This window comes from Aquila chrysaetos, chromosome 13 (assembly GCF_900496995.4).
Source record: "Aquila chrysaetos chrysaetos chromosome 13, bAquChr1.4, whole genome shotgun sequence".
NCBI lineage: Eukaryota > Metazoa > Chordata > Aves > Accipitriformes > Accipitridae > Aquila > Aquila chrysaetos.
Window position 1 is genome coordinate 40,974,703 of NC_044016.1, and position 21,325 is coordinate 40,996,027.

The following is a 21,325-nucleotide window of genomic DNA, read 5'->3' on the forward strand; positions in this document are numbered from 1 at the left end:
GCACGAGTGGAGACTGCATAACTCCACAATAAAGTACACAGCTGACCACTTAAAGCAATGATGCCTCTGCAAGAGAGTTATACATTGAACAAGACCATACATGCTCCAGAATGCTACTTAAATCACTGCAGTGAGTGAACAGTTCTGTAAGCAAGGGAGGTAACTGTGGTATACGGTATTTACAAATATCTAGGGGAGAAAAAAAATCAGCAACCCCAATCTCTGTGCAGCACAACTCAACAGAGAGATTCCATGTAAAATAGGATTGGTACAAGGTTTTATCCAAGTGGGATTACACACAAGCACAAAAATAAAACATTCTGTATTCTACATTATATTACAAAGGCAAGCAGTCAATAAATAGGTCAATAAATTACGGAAAGCACAGAAGAATATGTGTGGAAATAGGTGAAACTGGTTTTAGGTGGTGCATGGCAACGTCTTTTGTGTTCATTCCCATGAAGTGTTAGAGTGGTTCTTTCAAAGACCCTTATCACTTCCAGGGAAGATAACTTTCCCTTAAAAGTGTAAAACAGATGCAGGGACAATACAGCAGGCTCTGGTACAGTCTAAGAGAGTCAACGTCACTTACACTTCCCCAAGAATCTGACAAATTTGCAGCTTAGTATAAATAAAGTGACGGGTCTATTGTTTCTCAGCTCTGACACCTTCTTATCACCACGATTTGTTGCAGAAGAGTGGCGGAAACATGGCATGTGACTCCATCATATATAGTTTAAGGGGGGGGGGGCAATATCTTTATGAATTGACAATTTCAGCACATACATAAAGGAAAGATCCTCTCTATCTAGCTGGCACAAAGGGGCTTCCTTTTCTGTCTAGCTCTATGCAGACTAAATGCAATACTACTTGGCCATTTGAATTGGATTACGTAGCTGTATTGTATGTAGTTTACTGGACTGGGTAGGGGGACTAGTTTCTTAAGCTGGTATAAACTGATAAAATTTCAAGGATTTAGGAAATTTGCTGCACTTATTTCTGCCACCTAAAGCTCTGACTCTTGAGAGACAACACACAGCTAAAGCAACAAAGCCAGCGCCGATTTACACAGGGTGCTTTTGTAATAAACATGCACAGGGGGAATTTCTTGCCATTGCACATCAAAGCACTGCACAAGCCTGGCACTGCTCCTGGGCTCATTGCTGTACTAAGAAAGATGGGAAAGGGAATGGCTCCCTTCTGCTCCAGATGCCAAATCACCCCTGCCAGTTACCTTTAACTGAGACAGGGAAAGATTAAAGAAAGGACTAAGAAAAAAGGAAAAACTCTAACACCTTGTCGTGCCTTAGTGATTTAGGAACTTGAGAATTATCGGGACTTAAGATCCACAGAGATAAATTAAAAAAAATAAATACATCTGAGCATGTAAAGATCTTTATAAAGATTTTACACAAAACTAAACAATCTAGGTGTGTATTGCCCATAGTTCACCTATCTTTAATAGCTCTGGAAATCCCTATAGATGCCAATTGACATTAATAAAGTAGAAAAATATGCCTTTATTTCTGTGAATTTGAATGTGCCCCTTTGGCACAAAGAACCCTCCCAAACAATCCAGTGATCTGCTCTAGGCCCTGACAGGAAAAGAGACTCGGTCATAATTTGAACAGCGAAGAACAGCAAGAAGCAAGCAATGGAACAAAATATACATTCCCTACGGTCGTACGACTTGCCCATTCCCCATAACAGGAAACATACAATTATCTGTACATGCCTCATTAAATAACCTTATTAAATAGGAAATCTGAAATGTACAAATTTACAGACTGAATCATTAAATACTTCCCCTGTGCACTCCCCTGTGCATGCGTTCCCTGCTACTATCTGCAACCACATTCTGATACCACCATGCCTTCATATTTGAACTTGTAGGTGACCACCCCTGCATCTAAGTAGAGAATAGAGATGGGATCAAGTTTGGTGGGCACACAGCAGGCCTTGGAGGCTTTCTGGGGATTCTTCAGGTGAACCAAAGTCTGGACAATGGCATGTTTTGTTGGTGTGACGTGCTCTGTTAAGGGGTAGGCGCATACTCCGTGGCACTCGTAAGCTTCATATCCTGCTGGGGCGATGATCCAGGAATCCCAGCCAATCTCCTTGAAATCTATGTACAGTGGAGTCTTTTTACAGTAGTTGCCTTTTGCATTCCTCCGGATTCGGGCAGTAGAGTCGTAAATGATGTTGGAGCGCATCTGGAGCAGCGCCTCCTCACCAGGCTGGCCATGGAAATTGCCGACTTCCAGGTTCTCCAAGTCCAGGAGCTGCTCATGGTCTATCATTTCGTTCAGTTCTTGCTTCTCCTCTTTTTTGTCATTGCTTTGGTCATCAGAGAACACAATCAACAGGGGCACATGCTTAGCCTCAGAGTTGATGTCAATATCGAGTTTCCCCTCTCCGTTCTGCTCCTCCCCTTCCCTGCTCTCTATATGAACTTCCAGCCGGTGCGTGGTCAGCCCCGCCCTTCGCCAACGCTTGATGGCTTCGGTGACCTCGAAGCTCTCCCACTCACTGCTTGTGCCATAGATCTGCCTGGATGCCAATGCCACGGTCTTTCTCTCTTCTCCTACCCCCATACGGTCATTTTCCAGCACTTCAAAAATGGTGACCTTCCGGTCAAGCCCATCGTAGAGCATTTGGTCCCTTTCCACTAAGGTGTAGAGCCTCAGCTCTGCCATGGTGATTTCTTCATGGTGAGGGATGGAAACATTGAATAGAAGAGGGTATTTCCGAATTCCTGTAATACCAATAGGGTGGGAAGCCAAGTCTGGAAATGACAAAGATCAAATATTTTAGAAGGATGAATACATCCAGCAACACATGCACTGAAGATCATCTAACATGTTTTGCATTGCTTGGTTTCAGACAGTTCCAGAAGAGTGTTCTTTCATCATTTCCCAAAACTGTTCTTGGAAAAAAGGACGACTTTATTTTAGATGTCTAAGGACAGCAAGGTCCCAGACATACTAAAGACCGTAAACCTGGATTTATAGATCCTCCTTCTCTCCCCATACCTTCCAGGGACTTCCTTATCACCTGGAAGGCTTACATATTAAATCATAATACTGAAATACAAATCACTTCCAGGTTGCTGCACAGTAACTATTTAACAAATGAGGAAAAACATTCATCGGTGTAGGAGAGAAAGGGAAGAAGGATATTTCACTGGACTAAACATGAGATGGGTGACATATAAGCTGCATATGCAAGAACAGCAGGCTGTATCTGTGTCTGCTTAGCTTTTCTGTGCTAGCAAGTATTCCCTTCTGCTGAAACATCCCTCAGAAACTGAAAAGGCCAAGCACTAAGGGAGGAAAAGTTTCTTTGGAAGATGTAAAGGCTCTTGGTTAGGAAGAGCAGGCGGTGAATGTCCAGTGTGAACCACCAGTCAAGAGAAATCCTGCCACAGACTCAATGGACTTCAAGTGAGCAGTCAAACAGCTGTACTCAGCCAGGCACTTTTGGCAGCTTTGGTCAATAAAACATATAAGAACATAATATCTGCTTGTCAGTCAGGCTGTCTGTCCTATCTGCGTTGTTTGTTTATACGTAGGCAATATGCATTTCTTTACACAATGCAGGAATCTTAGCTAATGATTGTGTATTTGTTGCTGAATTACTGTGCTGTATACTTGTAACTTGGAAGACAGATTAGGACATAGGGATTATGGGTAACATTTCTGCAAAGGCAAGCTACTTGTGACCTATTACTATCTTCATCTCTGACTTCTCCAATTTTGATGTTTGTAGAAAAATGACACTGATAAAGCTGCAAGTATTGGCCATGCTCCATCAGTGCACTTAAACAATCAGTTAACTTAAGCACATGACTTGTCCTACTTAATTTCAGTTTTGAGGTACCTGACTTTTTCTTTTTTTTTTTTTTTTTTCCATTTTGCACTTTCATCTGTTCATAAATTTAAAAAATGAGGGGTGATTCTGCTTGCATTTCCCTACCTGTCAATTGATAAAGGTGGGAGCTGAATATGCTCTGCACAGCATCAGGGTAGGAGCAGACTGTGAACTGAAAGACAATGCTATTCAAGCTTAGCTACAATCTCTACACTGGAAGTGATCTTCGGGATTTCCTAGACCTTGATATGCTAAAGCAAGTCTCCAGTGATTACATATAATGACAGCATGGAGAAATGCCACCTGACCATATAGAAGATGAGCACAAGTAATTCACCAGGAGGCAGGGGAAGGCCATGCCATATGTAAGAAGCTGGGTGAATGCTATCAGGGCATAAGAAGTGTTTATTTCTAAGTCAGGATGTGACTCTGTGCTTTAGCTAGAAAGTCTATAGGGTGAAATATGTCCTACTGTTACCAGTACACCCCTAGCAGGGTCAGGAAGGGAGATCTGGCGTCCACAGGAAAAGAAAAATTTCCCTTAAGACCTTTACTCAACTTTTAAAAACTGATTACAGTCCCATTTACAATGGAGATGTTACGGTCCATGGCTTAAAACAAAGAACTAATTCCAGCCATGCAGCATGTTGTATTTCTATAATGTTCTTATAACAATTTTAATAAAGGATTTAATGGATAATAATGAAACTACCATTACTGCCAATTTTCAGTAGGGAGGTGAACAAAAAAATTCCATGGTATGATCTGTTTCTGCTGTCCTGATCGTTGCAAGTAATTAATTTCTCTATCAAAAGAGCTTGTTAGCATGAAATGGATGGTTCTTAGTTATACAGACTTTCAAGACACATAACAAACATTAATTGCATAGCTCCTCTAACTGCATACGTTTATGAAGCTGTCTTAACATCAGTAGTCTCACTTCGCAGCTTGCTGGTTTGGACTGGAAGAGGCAAGAGAAATACAAAAATGACAAAAAGTTCAGCCAAGTTTACTCCAACTGGTGCAGAACTTCTGCAGTGATGAAGTAGGCATCGAATGTTGTGGTTACAGAAAGGCACAGAACTGCAAACCCTAATGTATTACTGGCAAAAGCTCGGTCTGTACCATTTGCAATGCTGCAAACCTGAAAGAACATCGGGTTTGCCAGTGGAATGACTTCAGATTTACGTCATTAAACCACACTGTATTTTATTCTTCAGCACACTGTACTTGGCAATTTTTATCCCATTTATTTTTTCCAAATAGTGCAAAAAGAGAAAAGAACAACACGCATTTCTGCATATGTCTTCACTCATGCTGATGAGCAGTGACGGGAACGGTGGTTCACATGAGTGACTGTTCACCAGTGGCTGTAACTGGTTTACCAACAACCCTTCAATAAATTTCTCCACACTGGAGGAAAGAATATGTAAAGAAGATTTAAACCACAGTGTAGTGGCTCTTCAAACCAGAAACATATTGCTGGTGAAGAGTGCCCGGGCCTGGCAGAAGGACAGAGCAGAACGGAGCTTTTGGATTCTCTGCTTGCATCTCACTCCACTGCAAAACTGAAGTGACTTGCACATAGCCTCTCCTTATAGTTCATAATTTCAAAAGTGAAAATGTTAGAGAAAAAGGAATAATGACTTTATACTTCATTAATTAGACAAACAAAGGATTATAGAAGCCCCACAGCAGTTTGAATAGTTGCATGTGCCCCTGAGTAATTAAAATGAATCGAAGCACTTGTGTTTGCCAAGAGGAGTTATCTGTATTTGGAATTGTTTAGTTGAAAAATGTTTTTAACATAAAACCTGTATTGGTGCAAATCGGTATTGACAAACTATTGAATGTTAGCACTGAAACATTATCTTGTCCTCACTGAACTGAGAGGAAATGCTGAAGCAGAAACGTATAGGGAAACTACCTAAGGTCACAATTAGGCTTCTTCAGGTTTTGGTTTTTATGTTTGTTTGTTTGTTTGTTTTCTTTGTTTTTTAATAGGAAATATTCTAGTCCTCTTAAGTAAAATCTAAGGGTTATCCAAAATTCTGTTTCACATATTTCAATGTATTTTTGCTGGACTGTGCTCAGATAGCAAAGGAAGTAAATGTTACAAATCCCATGAGCATCAAGAGTGAGAGGATATTAACAGAAAGCCATATTTGGTTAAGCTCATAATAGGAAAATATTGCACCTTTGAACAGTGTGTAAAAACATTTCTTGCGTTAGTTTCAAATATTACTTAAGGTATCCATTTGAAAAATCAATCAGGTAATTGCAAACGATGTGCGTCATTATGAGGATAATGAAAATGATGCACCTAAGTTATACTTGGTGCTGCCCAAACATTAAAGAAACATCTTCCTCCAAAACCTTACAGTCTCAAAAGCAAAGGACAAGAGATCTATCTCACAAGAAGTGGGATCTGGGTAACCCTGGTACATGTAGTGTTAGCTGCCTGTTTCCAATGCCATCCTCACTGAAAGGCCTTTTTTCCCTTAGTATGGTTCATGCTCCATGCCTGGTAAATACATTTCATGCTGACTATAAAGATGCTAATTTCTATTTACTTCTCCTAGAGATGCCCATATCTTACCTTCATTTTTGAAGCTCCTAATAATATTTGCGGATGGCATAGATGTCCTATCGGTGGCAAACCTGTTGTACAGCTCTAGCATGTACTCTGGCGGATCCACCTTGGCCGTTTCATGCAGGGGAATGTCAGAGAGGTTCAACGTCTTCAAAAACTCATTTTTCATATTCTGAAGCAGCGTGTTGAAATCAACACCATCCTGCTCGGAGAGAATCTCGTCGAAAAGAGGCACGTCTTCCTCCAAGGATGAGTGCTCTAAGCTCAGGATGGGACTGCAAGTGGCAAGGTGAATCAAGAGACAGAGGACAGCCCACAGCTGGAGGACTACAGAATCCATGACTTCGCTCAAGCTTCCAACTGCACTCAACAAACTCTAGCTCTCGTGTGGGCTAAGTGGCGGTTTTATCCCCTGGGTTGTACACGGCTTGTGTCACAGAGAGATGACAAGTTTGGAAGCTCTTGTCTTGAAACTTGTGATCCGTCCTGTCTGTCTCCCCCTTCCCCCTCCCCAAAACCAGGTCTCAGTAATTGGATATGGCTTGCTCTCTTCTATGGTCGCCTTGCCTCTCTTATCTTGTGTAGTGTAAGCTGTTCACCAGATTTGTTGCTATCTCGCAATCCCCTTTCCCTTAATGAGCGTTTTGTAAACATTCTGCGCTAGGACACTTGGAGATAGGACAAGTTTCTCCTCAGAGAGAAGCTGCCCTTTCTTTCTCCCTCCTGGTAGCTGACTTCTTTTGCCACGCGTGAACAACTTTCATCCATGCAGATTTCAAGCTAAAATGTAAATTCTACAGAGCCTGTATCCAAACATATCAATTTCACACCAACAGCAAACAAAAGCTCCCTCAAGGTAACAACTCTGCCCTTTTCAAAACTATTTTAGAGCTAAGTCTTTACATTACACTTACAAAGGAACTTCTTTGGGAAAAGTTCCATTCTTGTGTGCTTGTACAGCACACAGCATGGGAGAAGAGCTCTAGGTACTACCACGATACTGGAGTCACAAGGCCCTGAATGCAAAGGAGCAGATGAGCTCAAAATGAGTGAGGAGAATTTCTCACATTGCAACTATAAAGCTGTGCTTTGCAAGGGCTCTGCTGGAAAGAGCGCTTTGAAGAGAGATTGAATGCAAGCCAGAGCATGGCCCTCAATTTTTTTTATGCATGCACTATACACCTGCATTGGCTTCACATAGATGGTGAAAAAGGACTTTTTTTTTTCTGCAGTGCTTATTTTCACTATAAACCACTCTTTCCAGATCTAAACATTAACACTAGTTGAATGCTAGCACTCAGTGCTGCGTACCACATAAATGCTCAGAAACAGACAGGGGACTGAAATATTTGCAAATAGTTCAGAAACTTTTCCTTCCTTCTTTATGTTATATGTGACTTGGCAGGTTACAGTTATTCTTGATTTAGTCCCAGCACTGCCAAAGAGGCTGTCTAAAAACTACTGAAAACACACAAAGGCCAAGAGACTACTCTGACTTCACCTTTGCATCAATTCAAATAGCTCAGAGGCACAATGTGGGGAATGTGGAAATGATTTTGTCAGAACGATGTGCTAAAATTATTTACTGGCCCTTTTTGCTTTAGTGTGCAAATTTCAACAAAATGCGAGCATTGTGTATGCAAAAATTGGTCTAGTTCTTACAGAACATCGTCCCCCCAAATCTCCTCATTCTTCACAGACTTTTCAAAGTGCTCTTGTTTTGGCAACAGGGCCAGAGCTCAGCTTCTCTGCCCCAGTGGTCTAGCACTCAAGATAAAGGGGCATTTCTTCTCACGACTACTGCAGGTTTTGTCCTTGCAAGCACTAAGAACTTTACCCAAAGACTAACCACCACTGATCTGCTGAGTTTTCTGGGCTCTGCTTTTCCATTATGCTAAGCGCATCCATTGATTTGTTACCTCGCCTCTGTAACTTTCTTCCTTCTTCAATAGCCCAAATCTATCACTGGCACAAATGGCCACAACTCCAGCTAACTTAATGAGAACGATACTCAAGCCATGCCTGTTTTAAATTCATCCTCTATTTTTTTCTTAAATATCAATATCTTTGTGAAAATCATGTGCAGTATTGATGTAATGGGGCCAGACCTTGGCATGGCCTTTTAACCTCATTTTATTCAACTTTTCTTCTTCTAAACAGCAGAAACTTGATAATAGAAGCAAAGTACATTATCAAGGTCCCTGTTATTGCTATACTATGTTAGAAGTAGGTATTTGAGCTTAGGAAGATTAATTTAAACCTCATTGTGGAGTTCCTGGTTATCTCTGCAAGTTTATCTATAAATCCTCTGCAACCTTATCAAATGCTCATCTCTGAATATTGTGGCTTTCCAGAGCTAAGCACAGAAAACTTAGGGAAATTTTGGAGCTGAGTTCAGGCCACTTGTTAATTAACTTTAAAAGAAAAGCACCATCTTCTTTTTGTTGGTGATTCATCACCAGACTATGCTGAACTAAGGTCCTTACTGCCATAGGAAGTGACATTAACTTTAAAAACCATGAGAATAGACTTAGCCTTAACTCTTTCATGAAGCACAATACTAGCTACTGTAAAGGAAAGTCTTTCGGCTGGCTTGTCACAGCCAGCTGTACAGGTAGCGGATTTATCATGAAAGCAGTAATACCTACGGAAGTGGTTTCCTTTTTTAATGCTTAAATATTAATTTCAGAAATGCGCTGATTTCATATATATAAATGCAGATATTGTTAAATGAAAGAGATAAACATATTGTAAGAGCTGCTGCTTGCTGGAAGGCAGCAGGTGCTGAGCCTTCTCAGCACTTCACAGCATATGGCCTTATCGTCAGTTCTTGGTCATATCAGGTTTTCCTTCTCAGACAAGTATGAATAATGGCTTGACTGCACAGACAACAGCACACGCATATGCCTTGCAGAGTTTGTAAGCACCAGGATCTACAGTATTACATGACTCCTTTCTGAGGGTTTGGGGTTTTCTATGAGATTTAGAGCTGAAGGTTTTGAATTTAAAAGGATTTCTTCAGCATTTGTATGGCTCCGAGAATTTCAGCTGAGTCTCCTGTCTCCCTATGAATGCATTGGCTATTTTGAGGACTGCACCTGGTCCTTAATCAGACATGGAGTGAAATTCTTCTGTTACTCTGTTAATCCAGATGAACAATTCTAGAGCCAGAGGAGCTTTTCTAGGTTCACTCCACTTTCCTATGAATCAAAACTTAGCTTGCTGTGCAACTCTAGTTCGCTGGGTGACAAAACTGAACAGCATTACTTTAACTGCTCCATCAGTGACATAAGCAGCGCTGACGCTGCCTTGGAGCAGAGGCTGGGCTAGTGACCTCTCTAAGCCCTGCTAAGTCCAGACATATTTTCTATGAATCTCTAATTTCACACCCTGCAGATATAAATGCGTAAAGTAAAAATTAGCGTGCGCACAGTGATCAGACATAAATTTCCTAACCCACAAATATGTCATCGTGATTCAGTGGCTCATTAGGAACACAATTACTGCTCAGACATTCCAACTGTCTTTGCATTTCCGCTCTTGTTTCGATAACTCCTTGAACAATAGCATACTGAAGGGCAATGCAGCCTGCTGTGTTATATACAAACTGGCTTTTGCTGTGTTTCTTAACTTATTCAATTTAGACCCTGCTGGGGATTTGCCAGATGAGGAATACCCATAAAGTACATCTGATATAAAAGCAGCTTCCTGTTTCCTTAGGTTGCAGGCTGATGAATTTAAAACACATGCATTTTTTTTCTGAATTAAATTGTTTAACAGAAGGGCTTTATTTCATGTAACTGAAATGAAGAGGTTGGTCCTTTTTTCCACATGCACTGCAATTTATATGCACAATAAGTATCCTAGAAAGGAAATTGGTCTCAGAAGAAAAATCTATGCTAAATAGATTAACTGAGGTAGCTGGAGAGGGAACATTAATAAGCATCACTGTTTAATTATTATTAAATCTGTAGCATAAACAATGACCCTATTTCATTAGCAATAAATGGTGCATCAGGCAGGCAGAGTTACAGAGAGGTCTCTTGGCCCTTGCTCCTAGGAAAGTTTGTGTTTGTTCCCCCACCTAATTTGCAGTCATACATGAGAAAACATAGCTTATGAAACCTAAGCCTCTGCACTGAACCTGGCAGTGTTAGGGAACAACATTCAGCATGTATACAGCATTGTTTAATTAACATTTCACTGTTCCTGTTGGAGCTCGCTTCTGGTGGAGGTGGCACTATGGGTTGGACAATCTCCATTCTTATGCCACAGTAAGAACTGGAGGGGAAAATCAGCCTAGAGAGCAAAGAGAGGCCTTTCATACTCACAGCACTAAGCAGATCAAGCATGAACATGAGTGCAGTTGACACAGCAGTAGCCAAGGCTATGCAGCAACTCCTGGGAGCAGCTCACTTGTCGAAAGGGTCAGTCCTGAAGATTGTGGGGCTCCAAAATAGACTCTAATCTCAGGCACCCCACAACTTCCTCCAAGCTGATGCCTCCACGGCTTCTTCTGTCAAGAGGCAGCAGAAGAGCATGGGTTTGAGAAGGAATGCGTGAAGCAAGCTTGGTGCTGAAAGGCTAGAAAGTGAAGCAGGTCTTTACGAAGTGTCAAGGTCGACGATATACAAGATCGAAAGGGTGTGATGCTCCTCTGCGTATGGGGAAGAGAGTAAAAAGAAGCATCCTCACCGTTCCTTAGTCTGATTTTCGGAACGGAGGAACACCTGCTCTCACTAACACAGAGCAGATTGGGATGTGGAACCTTTCCCAGGAGAAAGTAATTAATGTTTGCTTATATGTCCTGGGCTTTCTGGACATGACCAGTTCCTCAGTGAATAAAAAGAAAGTTTGTCAGTTAGTTACGTTACATGCAATTTCTCCACATGTAAACTCAGGTGGATTTTGGTTCAGCAGTCCATACCTTAACAAATTTAATTAATATTTTAAAATGATTGTTATTACATATTAGGGGTTTTTTTTAAACATGAAAAAAATATTTCCTTTCTTCTAATTTTTTTTCCTTTTTTGTCTGATTGTTTTTAATGGATTCTCTTGAAAGAGTCTCTCAGAAAACACCACCAAGCAAACCCAAAGAGATTAAGGTTTCAGTAAGAGGAAAACAGAATTGTTCTTGGTTTAAATACAGAAGCATCACTGAAAATAAAGTATCCCTAAAGAGTTCCTTTTTTTTTTTTTTTAATATTTGAAGAGATATATTTGATGAAAAAATACTCAATTAAATAATCTATTGGAAGGGGAGAGGATATTAAAATTTTGCCTGCCCTACTTATATATGAATATAAATATCACAGGTAAAAGTGTGGCTGGAATGTGGAGGTAAGAGCATTTCCTTTCAGATTTCACAAGGGAAGGACTTGCACCCACTATGGGCTTTTGGGGACATTTCTTATAGATCTTCAAACTGCAATTTCAAATCCCCATATTTAGGACAGGTGAGACAGGAAAACTAATAAGCATCAAACATTTCAGTATCCTATGATTTCAAAGAGCATTACAATTTTCATTTAAGTTTTATGCTTATTTGTCAGCAGCACAAGCAGTTAGATGCTTGCATGTGCAACAGATAAGAAACAAATCCTGTCCCCAAGAACATACACTGTATGTAGAGACACACAGGGTAGCAAAGGGAAGCATCCCTGTTTCACAGAAGAAAATTTATCCAATGACTTGCCCAAGGTAGCAGAGGACATAGATAGCAGAGCCAACAATCATGCCTCAATTTCCAGAACTCAAAATGCGATGTCCTGCTTCACCACACAAAGATATCCTATCCCATCCTGCTCCTGCAAGGGACGTGCATAATATAGCACAAGGGAACCTTTGTTTCCGTGCTAAAACCTTAGAGAAAAAAATAATGTCAAGCCTGAGAGTCTTTTCTATATGATGCAGAGAGCTGTCACTCCCAGCTGCATGACTGCTTTTGCCCATAAGTAATACAGCATTCATAAAGAAGTAAGGGGTGTGTTTTAATGGAAGAACAGGAGTGCCTTTGGTGACAGTAATCAGCACTCAAAACCACAGAGATCAGTCTGAAAAAAACCCACATATTTTTCCACTGCACAGTGTGAGGAGGTATAAGACACATCTCTATCACAGCACTTGGATGAAATCTCAACATTCAGACTGAATCAACAGCAAGACATCTTATTGAGAAATTTTAAAAATTCATACTGGGCAAACCTGAAATCCTTTTCAAAAGCTGTGTAAATGCAGGGATTTCAGTTCAAGGCTGCTCTTAATCAGGACACTACAGACGTATATGCCATTTCAGGGAAGTAGGAGAGTGATGCAAGGCAATGCGCTCTAGCAACCATCACAGCATGTGATTTGAAGTTTTCCAAAATACAGGGATGAAATTATTACAAAAATGCCCCACAATGGTCTCTGTCAGGAGATAGCTGTGGCATGAGGTAACTGTTGGATGTGATATGGGAGATAAAGAAGAGTGTGACACTGACAGTGTGATGAGCTTGCAATGGAATAACTAAAATTAGTTTCCATTCCTGCATCTGCCTAAGTCCTTATTCCTGTATGCCTCGGTTCATGGCTACTCTGGATTTCCTTTCCATAAATGGGCTGTTCCCAGCAGCTCTCTATTCTGATTTCAGGTGTCACTGCAAAATGAAAAGATAGTATTTAATGAAAGAGTGGGGAGAGAGAAGCGTAGCTATGCATTACAACCAGCACAAATGAGAAAAAGAAAAGAAAACAGGGAGAAGAAGGAAAGTCACTGTGCAGCCACAAGGGCAGGGAACTACTTAAACTGTATAACACAACCTCCTTCTGACCCAGAGACAACACTGAAATGCGCATCAATAGCTTTATATGGGGTGCCAGCAGCACGTCGTCTTCGTCAGCTATTTCCAGGCAAGTGAAAAGGATGGGGGACATACTAATGAGCAGGGCACAAAAACTACCTGCACTACCACAGGCAATTCCCTTTCCTCTTTCCTTTTTTCCTGCTGAGGTGGCAAAAGCTCCAGGCTCTAGGAAAGGAGTCCATCAGTGTGCATTTGCACTAGCGCAACCTGGTCTCAGCTGCGGGTCATTGGCCATGAGGTAGTACAGATAAAGAACGATAAGCAGATATTTCCAAGCCAGTGCAAAGCCTGAGCAACTGAAACAGAAAGAAAAGAGCTGGAAATAGCTGGATATTGCCTTCCTGTCAGTGTCCTGTCAGTCACGTGAAGCAAATTCACTGCAATCTCATGGCTTCATTGTTACTGTGAGTCCCAGCTCCCTGCATGCTCATTCCCCAAGCAGTTATTTGGAAGACCTGCCATTTTCTAGTGTGATTGGGTTGGCTTTTTATTAATTGGGAAATTTCTAGCACCCACTCAAGTGTGTGCTAGTACGTAGCTCAGTCCTGCAGTCAGAGAATGATACATAGAAAATCCTTAGATCCTTACGTGAGAAAGGTAAAGCAGGCCCTTGCTTTTGCATCTGCTTCTGTACATTCCAGCATTTAACCTATCTTTTTTCCTGCTAGGCCTCAAAATGAACTAACACAGGCAATAAAAATGCTTACATTTAGCACAAGTATTTCTGAGAGCAGTTAAGCTGAATATTTGCTTATATCATTTATGGGATGGGAGATATCTCAAGAAATCTATTGATTTGTCTCCACTTCCATTATCTCAGTATATGCCTCCATGCAGATGGAGGCCCTAACTAATATTAAAAGGTCATTCAAAACTGAGTACCCTTAGAGGTCACACAATTTATTAATTCACTCTGACAATTCAAACCTGGTGAGACATGGTCAAAAATAAATCAATTACTATTTGAGATCTTCACATAGAAAGTGATTACACTGCAGTGCTAATGAACAGCAGAGTAGGCACGCTGTTTAATACCAGGAGTTTTGACTCTGCAGGCTTCTTATCGTACTTGTTTCAGTTTAACAGAAAAAGGTCAAGAGAAAGTTTTAATTTTACATTTTTGAAATTCCTTCTCTCATCATCTAGTTATTTTATGGAGCTTTGGTATTCATGCGGGTGTTAAACTTCAGGCAACTCTGAGCAGCTTCAGTGACACTGACAGAAGCAAGACTCCTGAACAAAACTTTACAGAAATCTCCAAAATTGTTCCTCTTTCTTTGTCAGCTATATGTCCAAGAGGGCTGTTTGAGGAATACCATTCTTTTCCTTAATGAGAACTCCATTTAAATACTCCCGCAGCCCTAAAAGAACAAAGTTCTTGGGAACAATTAGTAAATGTATCTTGTCTTTGGTTTTTAGAACTATGGATTCTTCATCTTGAACAATGGGGTTGGAAGAAAACAGGGTCTGTTCACCAGAAATTATTTTGTTGACAATTTTGATTAATAGCTTGAAATTATTTAATTGACAGCTTGAGTATTAAGCAGAAACAGAGTATTTTCTGGCAGTGTTAGTCAATGTCTCAGCACGAGATGGTAATTACAAAGCCAACAGCTTGTAATCCTATCAACAAAACATGAGGAAAAATTAGACAAGCATGTCTAATATTTGCTCTGTTTATTTGATGTTAGGGTTGGAATCAAAAAAGGAAAGCAAGTTGTACACAACGGTAGAAGAGATTGATTCAGCCATAAAAATTCAAAGATTAAAATGTATTACATTTCAGTTTCTGTAGCTTGATGATTGGAATTATACTGGATAAATTAGGGTTGTCAGCAGCCTATCTCATATGTTTGCCATGCAACTGAATATCAAATTTTGTCTTTTCTATCTTTATTTTTTTTAAGGGAAACTGTATAGAACTATAGAACTTCTCATTAATTTTGGCTCCGATTGCAGCAAAATTTCCAGATATGGCCTGGTCCTCTTAGTCTGGCTTCTGTAACTTTATTGTTCAGGATGTTCAGAATACTTATGTATTGTTTAGCATTACCAAGGAATTTGATCAAATGCTGTTAATAGCTCACTTCACAAGGCAACTGCTGAATTCTCACCTGAAAAAGTCTTACATATATCCAACACCAATAAACTGAAGGACTAATTGCTCTTCAAATTTAACTAGCATATCAAAAACATGATTTTATCTTGGCAGCTTTAAAAAAAAAAAAAATCACAACAGGCAGGGAAAATAAGAGTCCATAGGTAATAGCTCTATACAAATATCTTTACAGACGGGAAACTTACCTCACTGATACACAGATTGTTTTCTAATTAGCTGTCACATCAGTTTGAGACCATTTTAGTGGTAGCATACGCACACAGAGACTAGTCTCTCTCAGTTACTATTTACACTTGTGAGGCTCAGGATCGTGAAAATACATTTTAATTGGAGAATTTTTAATCAATCTCAAACTTTTAGACTCCAGTACTGCTAGCTCTATCATTCTTGTGTTGTAGTTCTCTCCTTCACAGCTGTTTAACACCTGTAAGCCATGCATAAATGCTCCCTTATCTGAAGGATGCCACCCCTCTGGTAGTGCATCACTTTTAATTAGCAAGACCCCCCCATTTTGGATCGTAGCTCAGGGGAGTCTGTAACGTGCTTTAAATCATGCTGCACATCTCCCACTTTTTCTCAGAGCAGCTTGACAGATAGGAGTGTCTTGTGAAGCGTGGATGGCAGCTTATCTCATTGAGAGCATGGAACAAGCCCCTCGCAGTCCCTGGTGTTAAAGGGCTCAACTTATCCGGAATGAGTGGCAGAGTGCCCTGGCTCAGCTCTCAGTATATTGCACCCAGGGACATTGCTTAATGTGCTGCTGTCAAACACCTCCCAGTGTGCTCAGGGCAAATTTCTGAATCGGGGAGCTTCTTTAGGTGAAAACAGCCTCTGCTTCTTGTCACAGGGTTATTGGCTACCACTGTTGGCTCAAGCCTTAACATCCTTATGTCTCAATTTAAACATATTTTTAAATGCTTAACAATCCTTACGTGACCATCTTTACAAAAGTGTCAGCAGGAGAAACAGGAAACCCCAGCAGCTGTCATCATGACTATTGTGGTATGTATGGGAACGGTGGATGTACTGTGTCCTACCTGGGAAGTGCCAGGCAGGATTTACAGCCTGCGAACAGATAAAGGCCTTAGGTACCTTTATAGTCTTGGCTGTCCTGGAAGCTAGCCGAGTTACAGAAACCTTCTCAGAAAAACTCATTGCACTGCTTTAGTCCTCTACCCTCCTTTATATCCCAACATCAGCTCTCATCCCAGTACCAGCAATTACAAAGTGATTTTTAAAGGATGCTTTCTCCACTCTGAGCATAGCCACAAAAGGTTCTACTTTATGCTACATCCACTTTTCTATCCAACAAGAAATGGCTGGAGCAACTCGAGGTGCCCATTCAATAGGTCTGAATCACCTTCTTCTCTTTATACACACCCTCAGAAAATTAAATTAAGTGGGAACTGCCAAGTCACATAAGTCTCGCTGCCTCTGAGCTGAGAGAAAGAGCAAAGAAAAGAACTTGCAGAATAGGAAAAGAGATGCTAAAACCAGCAAAGGATGTGGCCATAACAAGTGCTAAGAACAGCAGGACCTGCCTGCAAGGAACAAAGACCCAGCTACAAAACTCCAGCCAGACTTCCAGCCTCCTTTCTCCCCTGGTCCCCTCAAAATAAAAAAAACCCAAACCAAACAACGAGCCAAGAGCACATAATTCCTCTGTGGGTTATTCCTGAGGGAAGAGCCTGGCTGAGCACGATTGGGCAGGGGCAGAGACAGATGAAGCTGGTTAGATTTCACTTGGTGGCAATAGGGTTGCGATCAGGAGAGAGAGATATGAAGAATGCAGGAGTATTGGGGCTTCCCCCCTTACCTGTGCTCATGGTCAGTGTGTGATTGGCCTTTGTCAGATTTATCTTTCATCCATTGGTGCATCCCTTCTCTGAAAGAGAAAAGATTTCACTTGTTCATATGAGATCTTGTGAATCTTTGCTACTTATGTTTCTAGAACATTTCAAAATCTTTGATCAATAAACCTTGTGCAAATGCCTTATAGTTAGTGGAATATGTATACATATATTAAAGAGAAAAAATGACAGATATTAAGGGATCAAAAAAGAGTTCAGTCAGTCACCAAATGGGGCATAATTACATGTGAAAACAAATATCCCACTGGTTTGGAAATCTGAAAGAATTCTAATCCTCTGCATCCTGACTCAGCTATTACTTCCTGGGGAACAGGTCTTAGGTTGACAGGGATTCATTTTATTTTATTTTTGATTTATGCTTTGTTCCTAATCAGTATTTTTACTAGCTTAATGACAAAAAGATCTCACCCAACAACCCTGGATTCAGACTGCAGTAAGAAAAACATAACTGTTGAGGTTACTGTAACAATTTGCCATCTAGTGGTCAGTCGAAATCACACTCGGTTCCTAGTTCAAGCAGAAAGCAAGTGTGTACCACTAGGACTAGATTATATGCCTTGGAAAATCTGGTATGGCTCACTGGCCAAGACATTTACTTATTTTAAACAAATAACCATGCAAAACCCAGCTCACCTTCTCTCCGGACAATAATTTAAAATCTGAATATTTAAGATTAGGCATCTTGATTCAAACTGAGCATGTACTTTCCCTTTACTGGAATGCGTCCTCTTTTTTTCTTGCACATGGATCTTGCCATATTGTTCAGTGCTCGACCACAGCAATTTGCTCCTGAGTAGTTAGTGGGTATAGAGACACACTCAAGAGGAAAATTTTTGTCTTCTAAAATTAAGGGATGATTTTTTTTCCCTCACGACTATGCATTGTCAGTACAAAAAGGGGGGGAAGACCTAGCAAATGAGGACACTCGTTCACATCTTTGGCTTGTCAGCCCAGATGACACAATTTTTGTTTCAAATAGCAGGCTTGATTCTCCAGTCTGACTTTTATTTTTCTCTGCTAGTGGAAATTCTTCCCATAAGGGAAAACTTGCTAATGTTAATAGCTGTCCCTTTTCATTACTTGATGCAAACTGGAAAACTTGTTTTCACATATCAGACAAGATATATAAAAACCATCCACTCCTAATTTAAGCGGTCTCTTTCATTTAAATGGTATTTCTCACCAGGGTAAGGTTTTCCAGGTTAATCTCCGATTTCTAAAATGATCACAACTGGCAAAGGTGTCATACCTTGACCTTGGCAAATAGTGTTGCACACTGGGAAAGTTGGTGAGGTGGTGGTGGGGGAGGTTCTCAGTGGAATGGGTTCAGTGGTAAAAAGATCTTGTGCAGCACAGGTGACTAGATAAATTGGTGTCCTTGGCAGTGAGGGACCATAGAGGCTTCCTGCCCACTGATACGTCTAAGGATCAAGAAAGGTTAATTGCAGCAGAGTTGATGTGACTGGAATGTGTGCTAATTCTGCCCTCCCCAAATGCTTGACATATTTTAGCTGCCTGTCAGTGTGCATCCAATGATACCATTGCTTGGATTCCAGGCATGCCTTTAAACACCTTTCAGGCTTTTTAAAAAAGCTGGGAGCAAATAATCAGCATAATTCTGATATCCCAGCCTAGGATAAATATTGTTTTAAGTTGCAAAAGCTGCCAACGCACATACACACAGATACTCACTCAGGCACACCCAGACACACTCCCAGTGTGCTATCTTCCACAGAAAACAAACTCCCCACCTTTTATAGAACAAGCCTAGCTGAGAAGCTAGCTATATTTCCAAAACACACATATTGCTTTGATCGAGAGAAGCTCTTGGAAAGATCAGGTAGCTTTCAAGTTAGCAAGAGTCACATCCTGATGCTCTTCCTCTCTAGACTCTTTCAGGCAATATGTCTTTAGGATCTAAGCTTGTGCACTGGCTCCTTTCTTCATTTTTGCGATAGATCTGGGTTCCAGTCCTGGTAGGATCGCCACAGCCCTGCCTCTCTCCTGATGCAGATATACCAGTTGTCTGTGCTATTTTCAAGGTGTTAATCTTACGCTTAAGGCTAATAAACCTCATTTTATCCACTCTGCACATTAACTGTAGGCAGTTATTAGGATAAGCACTCTGCTTTGTTGACTGCGAACACAACTCTCTCTCCCATTGTTTCTGAGAACCGTTGCTGGCTGCTCTCCACTTATGAAATGGCTACAGTCCTCTGTTGGTCCCTCCCGTGGAGATCAGTGGGAATTTTCCAACCATTCCAGGGGACAATCTCATGGATCACAATGTAAAAAGATCCTTACAAACAGATGACCAATAAAGCTACTGATACGTAATGAGGTCTATGACAACAGATGCTTCGTATTGTATAGAACACATATCTAAGTTAAGTGATAAATAAGATGAAAGCTATGTATTTCCTTCAGATCGTGAACATTCAGCCCAGACCCTTTGCTGACAGGCTGCAGATTTAAAGATTGAAAACATTTTCAGACTACAGTAATTTAAGGCAACAGATAGACCGTATCTTCAGGGATACTTTACCTGTTGTTGCTGCTGGTTTTTACTTCCTTGGTCTTTCCCTGTAGTCCAGTAATAACATCCATTACCTCGCAAGATAAGAAAAATAGATTAATTATAGTCTAAGACAGGTATGTAAAACATATGGTAAACAGCGGCATAGTCAGCAAAGAATGAAATAGCAGGAAATAGCACTGACAAACTACAGTATCAAATAGATAAAATATCAAAATTCTTTCTCCTCCATAGGTCCTTTTCTCTACTTTTGTTCAGAGGTGGGTGTACATTCTTGTTTGTTTTGTTGTTAGTTACTAAATTCAGAATAAATTTCTTTTTCTCTGCAGCCACTTCTAGCATGATCTTTGAAATCAGTGATATGTTGGTGATATCAACAGGCCTAGGCTCAAGGTGTGTAAATTCAGAGCTGTAACACATGCCCACCCATGTGCTCATGTGAAAACAGACCATCCTCTGAAAAGCAGGGGGAAGGAGAACATGGGCATACAGGTCATGTGGTATATGATTCTTCTTGTGCTTCTTTTTCTCTTTGTTGTGAGCTGTACCCCAAAAAGGTACAGCAACGTCACAACAGATCTGCCTCCAGCGTGCTTCATCCAGAACGGTTTCCTGTAAGCTGTGCACCTTGGCATTGGAGGTGCTGTGAGAATACATGGATAGCTGCAGCATTATTTATCAAACAATAAACACAGCCAATATATTTGCTTTTTTACTACTAACAGGCCTGACTGATACAGTACGATTGCAAAATAAAATAAAAGCTAGAAACAATCTTCTTCCATGTTTGAGTACATGAAGGGCAGAAACACTACCTCCCTAGCTCAAACAAAATTAAATGGCAGATAACAAGGTATTGAGGCTTGTTTCAGAGTTCTTTGTAGAACTATTTGCTCTAGTGTTGAGTGCAAATCTACTGAGCTTGTATCACTGCCTTCAAAAGTAGTAGGCAGTAAACACTAAAAGCTTATTGGTAAGCTTTTAGATGTATATGCAATACTTTCTAAACAAAAAAAAAATGTAAGACCTCAAATATGCTTGTAATTTAGATTAAATTCAGTCAAACTACAGAAGGGCACTTTAAGCCATCGGTGAAGATTGAAGAGCTGGACTGAGTCCCTGCCTCGGTCACTGATAATTTCCATGATAGCAGTCAAACCATACAGAGTAGTTTCTGCTTCCGTTTCCCATTGATAGTATCAAGGCAGCAATGCATCCCTTATTTTGTCCATTCAGAATAGTCCTCATGATCTGTAAGCAACTATGCAAGAGACTAGGACTCTCTTCACAGGAGTAAGGCTCTATCCCTAGGTCAATGGAAGAGTTTAGCCCTGCATCTTTTATAACCATGCATAACCACTCAGTTGTTTTATTCATGTCTCACTCACATGTCTCAGAACACTGTTCCCCTAAAAAATGAATGTGGTACGCAGAGGGTTGCTTTAAAGTGAGTAATTCTGATTAAACTAGTAGGAACAGGATGAGAAT

At 40.6% G+C, this 21,325-nt stretch overlaps 1 protein-coding gene across 1 annotated transcript; it reads right to left on the bottom strand.

Annotated features, from left to right (window-relative positions):
• Window positions 1-255: 255 nt before the first annotated feature.
• Window positions 256-6,843, bottom strand: BMP10 (bone morphogenetic protein 10). The gene is made up of 2 exons (XM_030035892.2): window positions 6,470-6,843; window positions 256-2,785 (listed from the first exon to the last, which is right to left on the bottom strand). Exons 1-2 carry the CDS (start codon window positions 6,801-6,803, stop codon window positions 1,842-1,844), a joined length of 1,278 nt encoding a protein of 425 aa, XP_029891752.1. The 5' UTR covers window positions 6,804-6,843; the 3' UTR covers window positions 256-1,841.
• Window positions 6,844-21,325: the final 14,482 nt, after the last annotated feature.

Bases quoted from the DNA above. Each gene is read 5' to 3' on its own strand.
- BMP10 (XM_030035892.2), bottom strand. From the start codon at position 6,803: ATGGATTCTGTAGTCCTCCAGCTGTGGGCTGTCCTCTGTCTCTTGATT. The intron at 2,786-6,469 runs GTAAGATATGGG...TGTCATTTCCAG, and splicing joins TAGGAGCTTCAAAAATGAAG to ACTTGGCTTCCCACCCTATT.